Source organism: Typopeltis vanoorti, chromosome 5 (assembly GCF_054136105.1).
Source record: "Typopeltis vanoorti isolate ZY-2024b chromosome 5, IOZ_Tvanoo_1.0, whole genome shotgun sequence".
NCBI lineage: Eukaryota > Metazoa > Arthropoda > Arachnida > Uropygi > Thelyphonidae > Typopeltis > Typopeltis vanoorti.
Window position 1 is genome coordinate 100,351,448 of NC_143553.1, and position 17,681 is coordinate 100,369,128.

The 17,681-nt window shown below is 36.7% G+C and overlaps 1 protein-coding gene across 1 annotated transcript in view; it reads right to left on the reverse strand.

Annotated features, from left to right (window-relative positions):
* The window catches only part of LOC150106689 (gem-associated protein 5-like), a 560,402-nt gene that overhangs the window by 475,660 nt on the left and 67,061 nt on the right, over window positions 1–17,681 (reverse strand). Inside the window, exon 4 of the mRNA XM_090392643.1 lies at window positions 14,846–15,045. Coding sequence (XP_090248769.1) covers window positions 14,846–15,045 — 200 coding nt within the window. The remainder of the gene's footprint in view (window positions 1–14,845; window positions 15,046–17,681) is intronic.

The window sequence follows — 17,681 nt, forward strand, 5'->3', positions numbered from 1 at the left end:
CTTTTCTCTGTATTCCTGCCAGCTTATTTGCAATGAACATTTGGTGTGCTTTCTTCTTTTCCAGGACTGCTTCTTTAACTTCTCGTGTCCACCATGGTGTTCTTATTTTTTATCCTTGCAGACAACTTCACCACATACCTGCCTAGCTGAATCAATCAATATCTTCTTCACAGTTTGTCATTGAGACTGTGAAGAAGATATTGATTGATTCAGCTAGGCAGGTATGTGGTGATGTTGTCTTCTCCTCTGTACCTCTCATATCCTGAATGACCATGAAGATATCACTATCAACAATGACACAGTCAATGAGGGTTTTCTTATTTCTTGTGTCTCTCCATGGGAACTTCTGCACATCTTTATGTTGAAACATGGTGTTACTAATGAATATTCTGTGTCCCAAGCAGAAGTCCGATAAATACTTATCGTTATTGTTAGCTTTGTCCTTTTTTCCAAATTTTCCAAAAGTCCAGTCAGTTCTTTGCATTCCTGAAAGGAGATGTGGAGGTCTCCTCCCAGTTATTTGGCTTTGACCCTTACTTTTTACACTTATAAATATATAATTATTGGCAATCATTATCCTTTTGCACTGATGTTCCTATATAAGACTAGATTTTTAGAATTAAAATACATTTCCAATAATTTCATTAATAATAGTTGCAATCTTAATATGAAAGAAATTGTAATTAATAATAGCCCCACTTTTAATATGAAACAAACCAACAGAGAGCTATTAAATCATTCCAAAACTGTAGTAGTTCCTTATATGAAAGGAGGGAGTATCTTAAAAAAATAAAAAAGCACTTCGTAAATACCAGTTACATACTTCCCATAAACCAATATTAAAACTATGCTCCCTTATTTGCCTAAGGGATCCAAATAGTGGGTTCCCTCTAAAAATAATTGTTTCTCTTAACTCTATTTTTTTTTGTTATTGAACAGTCAAAATCTAATAAGAGGTCTAAATTATTTTCCTAAACTCTAAGAATCCTTAAACAGATTCTAAAATTAGCATAAAAACAATGTTGAAGAAATGTCCAATTCTGATTCAGATATTTCTCTTAAAAATAACTAAAAGTATAACTTTTAAATGCAGGAGTAGGAATATAACTAATGCTGATCATTCTTTCAATGAACCATATGTTGATGTAAATTAAAGATGCCAAAAAATTATATTCTTGGTTTAATCCTTTATCCAAGTGTAAGCAAACAAAGTTTGCATGTGAAGTAACTTCACAACTGGGCAGCTCGTATACAGAGGCTAATTACTTCGCATCTCTTGCCTTAGTATCCCATAATGCAAAGCACATATGGACATGTGTCCATAAGTGTCCATACATGTCCATAAGGACATTATACATGTCCTTATGGACATGTATAATGCTATGCATTATGGGAAGGGTCACTACCTAAACCGGTTTCGACCTGTATTGAGGTCTCATCAATGGAGCCAGACCCAGAAGTGATACCAAGGTTGAAGTAATGCAGAAGTCATATTTCCATATACGAGTACCCTAAAGGTGTCACACCAAATTCCTGAAATACTCTGGGTGCATAGCATTATACATGTCCGTAAGGATATGTGCTTTGCATTATGGGATATTAAGGCAAGTGAAGTTATTAGCCTTTATAGCTTTATATCATTAGCCTTTATATACGAGTTTCCCAGTTGGAAGTTACTTCACAACTGGACAACTTTGTTTGCTTACACTTGGATAAAGGATTAAACCAAGAATATAATTTCTTAGCATCTTTAATTTATAGTATACTGAACTTTCAACATATGTTGATGCACAACACTCTGAACTGTTATATAGTAATCACATTGGTTCTAAACTTATTTACAGTAATAGGAAAAGTGATGATATGCCTCTCAGTTTTCAAAAGGATGCTGTATGAAAAATAAAATATCATTACTGATATTTTGCATTCAGCCAAATAGAATAGGACTTACTATCACTCTTGTACAAAACTAAAATTCCATGCAAACTTAAGTTTCTGTGGTTTAGCAGATCTGTGGGAAGTTTTCGGTACTGACACCACATTATGATGTAAATAAATACATAAATAAAAAGTGGCTTTCTTTACCTTTACGAAAAATCTCAAGATTCTTACATCCACCAAAACCTCCACATCACTCCATGAAAAAACAAGGCATTTATGGGATTCATTGCTCTTGTGGCATTTGTATATAGGCCAGACAGGAAGGTAGGGAGAGATCTACATGTCTGAAAACATAACATACGTCGAAAAAAGAAGAGACCATAAATCAGGCCTAGCATTCCACACAACTACTGCAGGCAATCAAGTACTGAGGAAACAAACAAAAATTGTACATATTGATTGTAACTGCTGTACAATAAAATTTAAAGAAGCATCACAAATGCTTAGGTTCCCTACACAATTCATTAAAAATCAAGGCTTAATTAATCTTACACCAGGTATGGTCTGCTTTCATTAAAAATTTAACTGCCACAGACCTAGGATATAACACGTGTGATACCACATAACACGACAGAAACTAGCAATGCTTCAACATGCATACAATAATGAATTTACCATTTGTATTCTGGTATATCAATTATATGTAAGAGTTGTGAAGTTATCATAACATCTAATATGTGTAATTAATTGTAAATAAGCTTTTGTTGCATAAAACATTTTGTACTAGTACCCCCTTGATTATGTAAGTCTTATGATTTACAAACTTTTTCAGGTCTTAATTGCTTATTTTTATTAAACTCTTTATTTACATCATAACATGGTCTCAATACCAAAAACTTCCTGTATAAAAGTGCCCTTATTTTTAATAAAATTAAACATTAAATAACTTTTTTTTTTTTCCTCTTCAGGGTGCATCATTGTAAAATTATTTCATTTATTCAGATATATTTACAAGAATTTTGTATTTTAACACTTAAATGTATTAAAACAAATAAATGTTAAGAAAAATTTGTTTTACTATTATGGTATGTCAAACCTTTTGTGCTTCTTTTTTTTTTTTTAATTCATTTGCAAAGGAATGTTTTTGAAGAAAACTTATCAGCACATGGCTTCTCATATATATTTTTATTATTATTATTAGCCTTCCAGGTAGGCCATACATCACCCACACCAGCTGTCATACTTTCTCTTAAACTCATTCACATTAGATGCATTTCCTACTTCAACAGGCGAACTGTTCCACTCACTCACAGTTCTATGAGAGAAAAATCTAGCTCTCACCCCTTTCTTAACTATATGAAAAGTTAAAAACTTCTGCAGATGCCCCCAGTCCTCACTGCACCTTCCATATAACAAAAAAAAAAAAAAAATGTTACCAACCGATATCTCATAATCACCTCTCACAAGTTTATAGACCTCTATCATATTATCCCTCTTTCTTCTCTCTACCAGTGGCTGCAGTTCACATGCTCTCAATCTAGCCTCACAATCTATATTCCGTAATCCCAATATCATCTTTGTAATTTTTCTTTACAGCCTTTCCACAACTTCTTTATCATGTTGGAACCCAGGACCCCAAACTGGCTCGCACAGTAATTCAGGTGAGGTCACATCAAATCCTCGTAAAGAAGCAAAATGATTTTCATATCCTTACATGTCAATATTTGCTTCAACGTTGCAATTATCCTCCAAGTTGTACTTGCAATTTTTGTTATGTAACCTTTGAACTTCAACTTTCTATCAACCATAACTCCAAGATCTAGTCAGTTACTCCAAGCATAATCCGACCAATAAAACATACTGTTGGATGTTGCATCATACCAAAGTGCATAACTTTATATTTACTAACACCGAAATGACAACCATTATCCTTTCTGCCATCATTATCATGACAACCATTATCATTTCAAGCCTATTCAAATCACCCTGTAAATGTGGTATATTGGTAACATCTCCGAGAGCCCTGCTCGTTTTTGCATCATCAGCAAACAAATGAAGATCTCCTCTCAGTCCATTTCCATCATTAATGTATAGATTAAACAACAATAGTCCAAGGACTGATCCCTGGGCGCACACCATTGGTCACCTTAAATCTGGCAAATTCACATTCCCCCATACACAATTTTCTGGTAACTGTCCATCAGTCACTCACTTATCAAGGATAATAGTTTATATTCCAATTAAAAAATTCTCTGGTTTATGCAACGGCCTTTCATGTGGTATCCTCTCAGATGCTTTAGCTGGCCTGGTTGGTCGAGTGGGTAGCATATCTGCTCTCCAGCCAAAGGGCTGCGGGTTTGAATCCAGCCATGGGCATGAATGTTTTTGATCGTCTGAGAAAATTTAGTGGTGATTGTAGGCAGTAGATGCCGTTGGTGTAGATGATGATGGTAGTTGTGGTTGGTGGAGGCAGAGAGTTGTAGAGTAAGCGCCCTCCCTCAATGAATCTTTGGAATCCATGGAGGTGTCATGTAATAATAATAATAATAATAATAAAGTCGAACAGTATCACATGCATCCATTCCCTTTATCCAAATCAACCATTATTATAAAATATGAGCAAATTGCTCAAACATGACCTCCCTTTGGTAAACCCATGCTGTTCCTTGCAAAGTATAGCTTATTTGTCCACCAATTTCTTTATACAAGTCCTTTCAAATTCTCTAAAATCTTTACAATTACTCAAGAGATACTGATAGGTTGATAGTTAGAAACATCAGTTTTTTCACCACACTTGTGCAATGGGATTATCATACATTCTTTCCATTCCTGTGAGATCTTTCCTGAGCTAAGATTCAAATTATACAAACATGCCAGTTTGGCTGACATTCCTTCAGCATACATGCTGATATCCCATCTGTCCCAATTGCCAAATTCTTATTCAGGTTATGCAACAGCTCTAGAACCTCCTTCTCATGCACCTCTATCTCTTCATCCAATGTAATGGTAGCACTGTGCGCAATGTTGCATACACTAGGCTGATAGATCTTGGTGAAGTGAGCACTCATTTCAACTACCTCATCTGCTTCTGATACAAGGGTACTGTACACATTCAGTAAAGTTATTCTTCCACAGTCATTCTTTCTCTTACTTGCAGCATAATAATAAAATTCTTTTGGGTTGTCTTTAGCCTGTGCAGCCAATTTCATTTCATACTCCAACTTAACTTTATGTACTGTACTAGTAACTTTTCTGGTGAGCTTTATATAATTGATAACTCTTCTCATTCTTATGCTCACATTCTTTCCAAACATAGATATGCATGCTTAGGAGGGACTGGAACCTCCTTAATTGCAGCATAATAATAAAAATCTTTTGGGTTGCCTTCAGCCTGTGCAGCCAATTTCATTTCATACTCCAACTTAACTTTATGTACTGTACTAGTAACTTTTCTGGTAAGCTTTATATAATTCATAACTTTTCATTCTTATGCTCACGATATTCTTTCCAAACATAGATATGCATGCTTAGGAGGGATTGGAGAAATATGACAGCATTATGCACTACAAAATTATTATTATTATTATCTGACACCCCCAGGGAGTCCAAGGACTCATCGAGGGAGGGCACCCACTCTACAACTCTCTGTCTCTACCAACTACAATGAACTGCAACTACACCAACGGCATCTACAGCCAACCACTACCATTTTCACAAACATCCATGCCCACAGTGGGATTTGAACCCACAGCCTTTTGGCTGGAGAGCTGATACGATAACCACTGGGCCAACCAGGCAGGCAATATTATTATACATACTTCAGTATCAGATTGAATCATACTTCTTTATATGAAGAAGTATGATTCAATATCTTAAAACTGTAGTCACCTCTTGTTAACAGTTGAATTTATGAAACTATATTCATCATTTTTTAGGAATATTTATTCAATTATAATAAAGTGAAAGTGAGAGAATGACTCAATAGATGGAAATTTTATCATTTGATAATTATTCATTATTTTGCAAATAAAGATTTATATATTTTTCTTCATTCAAATAGTCAGAACACTATTAATTTTTTGTTAAATTGCTTATGCACAGTCCGCGCGGTTAGCTTAGCGGCTTTGCGCTTCGCAACCATATGCCTGCGGAAGGAGTGTCCTAGGTTCGATTCCCAGGCCTGTGTAGCTCAGTGGAAGTGGCGCTTGCGTCCTCTGCGCTTGGTTGCTTGAAGTCAGACTTAAGTTCAAGTCTAGTCACTGACTGGAGGAACTTTTTCTAAGCCTTTCTTCGACCGATTCCCGAGTTAGTCGATCTCTGGCATGGGCAAGCGGGTTTTTCCTCCCGGAAACTTGGGTTTTTTATCCCGTAAACTCAAGAAAATCGACCGTAGTACCCACATTATTTCAGACAGTAGCATATCTTGTTAGGGTTAAGTACTAAGAGATGGCAGCACTTGTTTGCCAGCCTCTTCATCGGTGGCTGCTATAATTAGTGATAGACATGGGCCAGCTATTTCTGATTGGCTACTGATGGAGATTGAACTGCCCACTCAGTCTCCAAAATAGGGTATAAAGGCCTCGCCTACTCCCTATAAGGGAATAAAAGGCGTTAGCTGATTTTTTTTTTTTTATTGCTTATGCACTTCCAGAACCAGATATGAACCTAATTTTGATAACTGGGAATATTTGATAATGACTGTCATAAGGAATTACTTGAAAGATGAAACAAAAAAACTTTACAACTGATGTGAATATAATTTCATACATAATACTTGCAAACATCAGATGGACACATTATATGCAACTCTGCATGCCATACCAGTGTGACTTCTAAAAATCAACATGGTTTCTTTGATCCTCTTTGTGGTACATGCAGGGGCGCCAGTAGTGTCCGGTGCCTGTGTGCAAAACTTTAGTTACCGCCCCTATCTCCCCCCCCCTCCAATAAAAAAATCACTTTAAAAAAACGTTTTTTATAAGTATTTCCTCCTCTTTGACGCCTTTACTATCCTGGAGTCTGTGTGTGTTGCACACATTGCACATATTGCTGGCACGCCCCTGGGTACATGGCATAGTCAATTCAAGTGGTTCATCTGTGACAGAATCAATACTGGTGATTGTCAATAAAATGATGAGCTTTCAGATAATAAAGAAGTTAGCTGTTTGGAATTTTTCTATAACAACAGATGCTTCTAAACTGCAAACAAATGAAATGACACTGATATCATGTAAAATGAATGTGACATATATAACCTGATTTATAAAGTAACAACAGAAAAGGAGTATAAATCACCACCAAGACAGAAGGTTAGTTCTAGAGCATAGATTATGCACAACTGGAGAAGAGGATAAGTCATAATTTATTGGCATAATCCCATAAGAAGTGTACCAGATGACATGATAGTTCAACAAAATTGCTGTTTCATTACCATTGTTCTATGAACAATTTTCTTCCAACCTGATCTACTTCCTAAAACTATCAGGACTATATGACTTTTTCTTTTTGTATCCATAATGGTTACATTTTTTTTTTCTTCTAATGAAACAGCATATTACTGAAACAAGCAAAGATAAAACTTTGTATAAATTCCTACTTCCTTAATTGTTGAAACATCCAATGCTTATTAGCATAAAAACAATGTTGTTTAGCACAATTATTATCATAATTGTGCTAAACAATCTCTATTTATTAGAAAGAATAAACTCAATCTAAAGTAAACAAGAATTAAAAATATTATGCTAATAAAACTATAGCTTTATATATATATATATTACTCCCACATACAAAAAGCAGAATAGCTTATAGCAAATAAATGCTGTGTGTGTGGGGTCAGGAGCAGAGCAATCTGTTGAGAATCTTCTTAAACTGCTAGAGGTTGTAGTCCTTTGTAAATCTTCATGGACAAGGCTGTTCTGCAAAAAGTGAGGTGGTTGGAATAAAAGATAACTGGAAGTAGCAGGTTCAGTGAGTATGCAGTTCGATTGTAAAGGGATGTTTCTTTTTTTTTTTTTTTTTTTATGTTGGACCCATATACAGGAGGTTGGCTGGTAAACCTGTAGTATGTTAGAACCATATATGGGTGGTGGGTTGCGAAAGGAGAAATTTGTTTACATTAGATATTTGAACGCCTGCATGTTGTATTTCTTGGGAAATACGTCTGGGGGAAGACTGTTCCACAATACTGCAGTAGCAGGGATGAATGAGAAGGAAAAGAAATTTGTTCTGTGGGTTACGAGGTGTACTGTGAAGGGATGTTGGGCAGCAGCTGTACGTGTTCCAATGGGCTTAGTGGGTGGTGGAATTATTGATGCTGTTTCAGATGAACATTTCCCATGAAAATATTTATAGAATATACAGATTGCGGAGACCAGGCGTCTATGTGAAAGTGGAGGGAGTGAGTTGGTGAGAGATGGGTCATTTATTAGTCTAATTGCTCTCCCCTGTATTGAGTCGAGCATTTTGAGGGAGTTTTTTGGAGCCCCACTCCAGATGTGAAAGCAGCATTCGGGAGCTGGGCGGATTTGTGACTTGTATAGTATTAACAGCTGTTTAGAGGTGAAATAGAATCTTGAGCAAAAGAGGAAGCCTAGTTTTTTGGAAGCTGAGGATGCAATGGTTGTGATGTGTTTATGTCAGGAGAGGCTTGATGTCAAGGTAATTCTGAGAAGAGAAATTTCATGTTGTCTGAGAATTTGAGTGTTATTGAAAACAATGCTGGGGGAAAATGTTCTTTTTTGTGAGAAATAAGACAGAACTGGGTTTTACTAGCATTGAAGTTGACGAGGTTATCTGAGCCCCACTGGCGGATTGTTTGGAGGTCAGAATTAAGAGCAGTGGTGGTTGATGTTCTCTTGGTTGAGGTGAGTTGTGTAGAGTAGGGTTTGTCAAATGAAAGGGAGGAATGTAATGTGCTGTTATCTGCAAAGCTGTGTATTGGGTTTGAGGTCAACTGACATAGGTCATTGATATATAGAAGTAAGAGGGTCGGTGAGAGAACTGAGTCATGTGGGACCCCAGCATTTGTTGGATGGTGAGAGGATAGAGAGCTGTCTACCATCACACAGTGTGTGCATCCAGACAGGAAGCTGGCAATCCATCTGCAGAAGTCCTGAGGCAGTCCAAATGATGAGAGTTTGCTTAGTAAGCCTTTGTACCAGACTCAGTCAAAGACTTTGGAGATATCGAGTGCAACTACTTGGGATTCACTGAATTTTTCCATGGCGTTTGTCCAGTGATGGGTGATGTATGAGAGTAGATTTCCTGTTGAACGGTTTTGACGGAATCCGTATTGGTGGTCGCTTAATAGCCGTGTACCTTCAAGGTAGATCAGGAGTTGAGAGTTGATGATTTTCTCCATTACTTTAGATAGGACTGAAGTGAGTGACATAGGGCAGTAGTTAGATGGTAGTGATTTGTCACCCTTTTTAGGAATGGGTTGAATATAGGCCAGTTTCCAGGTTTTGGAATATATATACCGGTGGAGTAAGAGTGTGTACAGGTGACACAGGATAGGAGTCAGTTCCGATGCACATACCTTCGGGATAACTGGGGGAATGCCGTCAGGGCCAGGAGACGTTTTTTGTGTCTAATTTAGACAACAGGTTTGTGATGTCTTTTTGGCAAAAGGATACAGGAGGCATTGCGTGTTGGGCAGTTGGAATGACTGAGGGGGGGGGGATTTTGCCATTGTCTGTTATGTGTGCATTGGAGGCAAAGTGTGATGACAGGAGATTAGCTCTTTCTATGGGTAATGTTGCTATTGAGCCATCTTGGTATGATAGAAGTGGGAATAGTGTAGGGCAAAAGTTACAGCCAATTGCCTTGGCAAGAGAACAAAACACGACTGCCATTTGGACAGGCTGCAAGCTTCCTGCTTTCGGCCCGTACAAATTCTGTTTTGGATGTTGAGCAGCTGTTGCTCAAGCTCCTATAGATCTCACAGAAATGAGAGGGATTATGGATGCTAGTTCTGCTGAACAGTGGCCATGGAAATATCTGTAGCTGAACAAAATGCAGAAGCTGATCCTCTACAAAAAATTGGCTGAAGAGATTCTGTAAGAGATGTGTCATTAATCAACCAAAGTGTTCTTTTCTGAACAGCATCCACAATTCCATTTTTTGAGATTTAAACAGAGTAAATAACTGATCAGAAGAGAAGTACCATTTGAGCAGAAAAGGGTGGCAAGTTATTCAGAAGTGATGATGCTACAAAAGTGATATAATTATGCCATGAAAGGTTTCGAGTAAGAGTCAGATGGAGAAGAGAGAGAGAGAGATTTGGTTTTGACTGTTGAGCTGAGCATTATCTAAAGTATGCAGAGATGATCTCAGGTCTTTCTTATGAAAAAACAAGCAAAACTGTTTTGGAAGCATTGAGGATTATGTTGTTTTCACCACAGCAAGGATACTGTGGAGATCAGAATTCAAAGCACTTATTACAGATGATCTCGAAGCTTGAGATGTTTGAGTGTTGCAAGACATCACATGAGTGGAGTGCGCTATCATCAGCAACACTATGAATAAGATTTGCAGTCAATGAGAGCAGATCATTTAATATAAATCAAGGAGGGGTAGATGAAATGACAGAGCCCTGAGGGAAACCTACATTAATAGGAAAACTGGAAGAGAGAACACCATTATTTACAGGGATTGATCTGAGAGAAACCACAGGCAATCCAATTACACAAGGGCAAAGGCAGTCCATATAATGATAATTTATTGAGAAGTGCTTGATTTGGAGAAACCTATGCAATGGCATAGGTTTCTCCAAACCTTTTTATGGAGTGAGTCCAGAGATTCATGACATGGTCAAGAGATCTCCTGTGGATCTAAATTGGAGAAATTCATACTGGTAGTCACTAATTAGATGGCAGTTGTCCAGTCCAGGTGTTGAAGAAGTTGACTGTTGATAACCTTTTCCATTACTTTGGACAAAACTGAGGTGAGAACAATAGGTCGCTAGCTTGATGGTAGACATTTATTGCTTTTGGTGTTAGGGAGGGGGGGGGCTGTGTGTGGGCTTCCATGCTGTCAAGTGGATGCCAGCTGAGTACAGTTTAGTGTATAGATGATAAAGAACAGCCGTTTGTTCAGGAGTGCATCTGGATTGGCTGCCTTTGTGGTATCCAAGCTTTTCAAGTTTCTTCTGATGTCTTTCTGGTGGTCACAGGCATTAGATGCAATTTTCTAGACAAAGAAAAGGTAATTTGCCATGGTCATCTATGGAGGAGGAGTTGGAAGAGAAAAATGAAGCTAGGATGTCAGTTTTGTCTTTAGGTGATGATACAATGGTGCAGTTAGAGTGAGAAAGAGGAAGTAGCAGAGAAGGATAAAAGTTGCACCAACAACTTTGGCAAGGAACCAGAAGGTATGATTGCTGATGGCAGCTGTGGCAGAGTTTTCTACGTTTGACTGCATTTCTACAGTTGAAATTAGACTTAGTCCTTTTAACGATGGTTTCACAAGTACTGTGGGTAACTGTAATCTGTGAAGGAAGTTGGTGTTTAGTCACAAGCTGCTTGTGATAGGCACTTGGAGAACCATGATTTAGATACAGCGTGGAAATTTTTAACAGTGATAAATGAACGCTTCAATTATTTCTGTCACAAAATCACAACAAGTATCTGGATCTGAATAATAAACAGAGTATGCTGACCATGGAAAGAAGGAGTAAAAGTCAAGTAATCCTTTCCCACTTGGCATTGTTGCAATGCCAGAGTACAAGAAGTTGTGAATCAGTGAATGATGTTCCACCAGAGATGAAACTTGGATGAATTACAATCAGAACAGTCACCTGAACAGAGTACCTGAAAGGAGAACTAGTCAAGAAGAGCTCCAACCCTTTCCACTCACCCAAGAGTGTTGGTTGGGTGGAAAGGGTCGCTGGGTCTGATAGGAAGATGAATGATCTGTTTTCAGTCATTACTTACAGCAAAAATTTCTGCCTCTCTTCCCACTTGGTTAATGAAATTCAAAAAAGGAAGCCAATTAGAACAGTGGACACTGAAATTACCAAGAAAGATGACTTCACTGTACTTATAAGCATTCACACGTAAGTCTTTAGAAGAAAATTACAGTGAGCTAAACAAAGCAAGCATCATCAGAACAAACTCATTTATTGTATTAAACAACTAAAAAAAGTCACAGGCCACAATAGTAGCCACAATGCTGTTCTAAAGGGACTATCTGCACAGTCCCTATAAGTTTGCTGTATTGAGAGTCAAATGTATTTCATTTCAAATATCATTTTGAACAGAGTGATGAATGAACACTTCCATTCCAATATGGATTATTTCACAAAATCACAATCTGAATAATAAAAAGAGTAGGCTGACCATGGAAAGAAGGAGTAAAAGTCAAGTAATCCTTTCCCACTTGGTATTGTTGTAATGCCAGAGTACAAGAGTTGTGAATGGGTGAATGATGTTCCACCAGAGATGAAACTTGGATGAGATCATATACAATTTATATGTATATGATGATGATCATCATCATCATATACATATAAATTATCTTCCTTTCTGTGTGTGTGTGTGTGTGTGTGTGTGTGCATGCACGCCCAAAACATTTGGGAAGCAATTTTACATTATTTCTGCATCACTTATATATAGGGCTTGAAAAATTTGTGCTCACCAGTCAGACAAATATCTCACCAATCAGATATCAGCCTGGGTATACTCAGCTATGGTCGCCTAATATATCAGTCAGCTATTTAATCCCAAATCTAGCCAAATTATAAGCTTTTCTTAATGCTGTGATTAATTTTTACCCTGTATAATAACTACAAGCATTGAAGCAAATATGTTAATTACTACTTACATATTGTATGTTCTATATTCTATATTTTTCTATATTCTATATTTCAGCTGTTGTAATAGATATGGTATGAAGGTCAGCAATAAAAAGACAAAGACAATGAAAATAGGCAGAATCATTGAAAATGTCAACTGTGCTGTGAATGGAGAACCTGTGGAACAAGTAAAACATTTCAGCTATTTAGGCACGATTTTTACTGAAGATGGTAAATTAAATATAGAAATAGACAACAGAATCAGCAAAGCTGGTATGGTGGGAAGTCAATTGAATAAATTCATATGGAATAAGAGAGAAATCAGTCGAAACACTAAATTAGCTGTGTACAAGACAGTGTTCAAACCAGTTTTAACTTATGGATCTGAGAGCTGAGTCAGAAGTAAAACACTTGATCAAAGACTACAGACTCCAGATATGAGAGTCCTGAGAAAGATTATAGGCATGAACAGATGGCATCAATGGCAATATCATATTAAAAACGAGGATATTAGGAAAGAACTTGACGTTGTCAGCATCCAGGAATGCGTTAGCAGAGCTAATCTTAGGTGGTATGGTCACTTAAACAGAATGGGCGAGGAAAGATTAGCAAAACAAGTGTTCTCTGCCAGGTTGGCAGCAAAACGACCCAGAGGAAGACCAAGATATAGGTGGATTGATACGGTACAAAATGCTTTAGACGACAGAAATATAAGATCTGATAATGTTGGAGTCTTGACAAGTAACAGACTGATTTGGAGGAAAATTGTAGATAGGAAATTAATAATGATGTAATTTTTTTCATATAGTACTATCATATCCTGTACACCCCTTGAGGGTACATGGCAGGAATTTGATGATGATGATATTGTATGTTTAACAGTCTATGAAGAAAAAATCATGCATTTTATAAGTGATACAAGACCATTTAGTCCACGTGGTTAGCCTAGTGGCTATGCACTTTGCAACCACATGCCTGGGAAAGGAGTGTCCTGGGGTTCGATTCCCAATGCCCACCTGAGAAACTTAAGGATCTTTCTCAGAGACATAGCCAAGTTAGCCGGTCTTGGGAGTGGACAGCAGAGTTTTTCTCACCAGTTTATCTGGGGTTTTTCCTTCTGCAAGCAGGCAGACTGGCCCATGAACACATGCAGCCATAGAATATACCGGGAGGCATAGAGCTAGTCACCTTATCCTCAGGATGGGTACAACTTAGAAGGGCTTAAGATAGCTCTGTAACAGGCCAGTAGGCCTAACACGTAGAAGGGAGAAGAAGAAGAAGAAGACAAGACCATTTATTTATTTAATTTTTCACCATGTTGCTGATTCAAACACCTATAATGTGTGGTGAATCACTTTTATGAAAAATATTAAACAATTCCTTTCTGCCAGAGTAAATAAACACTGAAAACATTCAGCATAATAAAAACTCTCAATAAAATAAAATCCTTAGGCCAACACATAAAACTACATTAGTGCATTTCTGAATTATGATTAGCTTCAAAATAGCAGATTGACAGGGCTAGCAATGCCATATGACACGACAGCAACTCAGAAAACAATTTAAAATATTTAGATTATAACCAATATAAAGAAATATTTTTGGAAAATAAATACTTCTTTCTCAACTTTCCAAGTTTTAATATCCACTATTAACAGTGAAATTCTGCATATTCCATCATGAAGTAAAAAATAATCTAATTTCTGCTGTCCACTACTGCATATCTATTTTAGCTTGCCTTGTCATGATTAATTTGTTATCCCATGGTATGACTGAGCATTCTATAAAGATAAAATGATAAGTATGTATTCTATCATCTCACTGGTCTTATTCCATTATGAAAAAATTAGTGATAATTGACAAACCAGTCATTTGAAATTATCAGCATTCTCCAATATATGCATTAATAAGAGAATCATACAAATAAACTACTTACTGCATTAAAAAAATCAGCATTGTGTAAACTAAAGTAATAATTAAAGAAACTCTTTTTCTGATTTTTTTTTCTGTAATTCATTAATTAAAAATTCTCACTTGTCACAGACAAGCACATTTTTCAAGTCCTGCTTATATAAGTGTTTAAGCAAATAAACAATTTTATTACAATTTATCAGTATAAGAACTACTGATAAATTGTAATAAAAATGAATTTAAATAAAAAATAATTCATACCTAAAAGAACTAGATACCAAATAACTGGGTGATCCTGGAGGCCAAAATGTTGTTGTCCAAGATCGTACTTTATTTTCATCTGTTCTGCCACCACGTAACCTAGGTGGTTGTGACATACGATGACTGAAGATGCTTTTTTCATTTAGAACATCCCATATTCGCAAATATCTATCACGGCTTGTAGATGCTAATTTCATATCCTAATTTCAGAACAATACAAACAAATTAAAAATTACAACCAGTAGCAATATTCATTTGGAATATGTCTTTTGAAAAATTTGAAATTTGAAATTTTTTTTTTTAAATTTCAAATTTTAGAGCAAAAGACCAGAATGTTCTAAAAAAGAAATACACTATATTTGGTGGTTTAGTTGAATTAAACTTGCTGACATTGCTTTCAACTGTTCTGGGATACTGAGGCAAACTATCAAAGCTGATCTGGCATCCTGCAGTAGTTTTCCATTAGCCAAACTCAGTGTCTCAAGAGAACCATACAAATATCACTTAACCAGCTTGGAAAGGGAAAATGGCACTGTCAAAATGTGCTACAAAAAAGAGAATTGCTTGCCAATCCTCAGGATGAGCATTTTATTAAATGAATTGTTACCTATAGTAAAAAGTGGAAATACACTTTAGTAATCTAAACACACAAAAAACAATGAAAAAAAACAAGATAAAAAAAGCACTCTGGATCCCAGTAAAAGGTGCATTCAAGGAAAAAAAAATCTTATTAATATGCTTAATGGAATTTTGAGGATGTAGTGCACTTTAAAGTAAATCTACAAAGGCAGCCTTTCAATATTAATCTCTATTCTTAACAACACAGTAGTCACATGCTGTTCCATAGACGTGTGACTGGTGCTACAATAATAATACCTGATAATACTTCAATCACTTCCTTACCTATGACTACTGATCTGCAGGAGTCACAAGCAAGGGAAAGAGATCTGGTAGGTTGCAGCAATGAATGATATTGGGTATTATTATAGTACCAACATTAGAAACACAAATATATACTGTTGTAGTGAATAATTTCAAACACACTTTTGGAAGAAGAAAAAAAAGAAAGAAAGAAAAATTCTCCAATGAAGATAGGGTAGCCAGTATATTTTAATAATAAGAATATAGTGTTCTTATATACAAACTGTATAGGTTGCAGAAGTAACTTATCAAAATTAATAAATATCTTCTTCTTCTGTTCACTGAATATCCACAGATGCTGTATGGTCACTCTAATGCTCAGTGATGTGTCACACCAGTCCTCGTCATATGGTCCTGTTGTATGCTTTTCTGGAGGCTTCAACTCTCTGAAGATCAGTCACTCCACACACACACACCATCCATCCATCCATCTCATTGACAGTCTACCCCTTCCTTTTATTCCAGTAACTTTACCTCCTATTATTGTTCTGAGAAGTCCTCTTTCCATGCTTTCAATGTGTCCAAAATATTTTAGCTTTGTTCTGTCAATATCTTTTTAAAGTTCTACTGATCATTTCTAACACCCATTCATTTGTATGCCTTTCAGTATATGAATCCTCAACAGCCTTCTGTAACACCACATCTGAGAAGCAACTACCTTTTCTTATCTGACTTCTTTAGTTTCCAAGTCTCACATTCATAAGTCACTGTTGGAAAACTGCATCCAAAATCCTCAGCTTTGTTCCCGTGGAGATAGTTCAATCCTTCCAGATTTTAGACAAGTCTCTGTTGTTTTAGCTTTCTAATTTTCTTCTGAACAGCAATTCTTCACATTAATAATGGATCCCCAGGTACTCGAACTTGCTGACTTCCTCAATTCTTCCTCCATTAAGGTACGCTTGTTTATGAGGAGCTTCCAAGTCTGTATTTCCTTTGAGAATCACAATCTTTGTCTTGTGAGGATTGAACTGAAGTCCTCTATCATTACTGATCTCATTAACTTGTCAAGAATTTGTCCTAGTTCTTCCTTGTCATTACACAGGAGTATGGTATCATCAGCATACCTCAGATTACTGATCAATCTACCACCTATCCTAATTCCTGTCTTGAGCTAATCCAATGCTTCATGCATTATGTCCTCAGCATAGATACTAAACAAGTGAGGAGAAAATAGACATCCTTGCCTAACTCCCTTTCCAACCTAAAACCAATCAGTCAATCCAACCTGGTCTAACCATAGCTTCTTGCTCCCTGTACAAGTTAGCTATCAGCCTGATAGTGTGTTGAAGAAAACCAATTATTTTCATTACTTCCCATAGTTTCACATGCTGAACAGTCAAAAGCATTAGAGTAGTCTAAGAAACACATTACCATAGGGAGTCTAAATTCTTCATACTTTTCCATGATCTGTCTAAGGCAAAGGATCTGATCTCTACCCTTACCTTTCCTAAAACCTGCTTGTTTCTCAGACATCTCTGCCTCAACTTTGGCCTCAATCCTATTTAGAATGATCTTGCTTGAATGAGATATTAAACTAATAGTGCTACAGTTTTTGCAATCCTTCATATCTCCCTTCTTAAGTAGTGGTATGAAAACTGACTTCTTCCAGTCTCTAGGCCATGATCCTGTCTCCCATATCCTCGTGATCAATCTATAAAACACTCTCATCCCTCCATCCGTCTGTGGCCTTAATTAACTCTGCTGGGATTCCATCTGTACTTGGGCTTATTGCTGTTAAGCTGTTTAACTGCTCTTTCAACTTCATGCATAAGTGGAGAGGTTCCAAATTGAAATTTTCCTAGTTTCTCCAAAGAGGGTTCACCCAAATTTTCTTTATCCACTCTGATATTATTCTTTCCATGTGTTTTTGATTTCAAATTCTTCTGTTAGTAGTGCTCCATTCCTGTCTTTGATG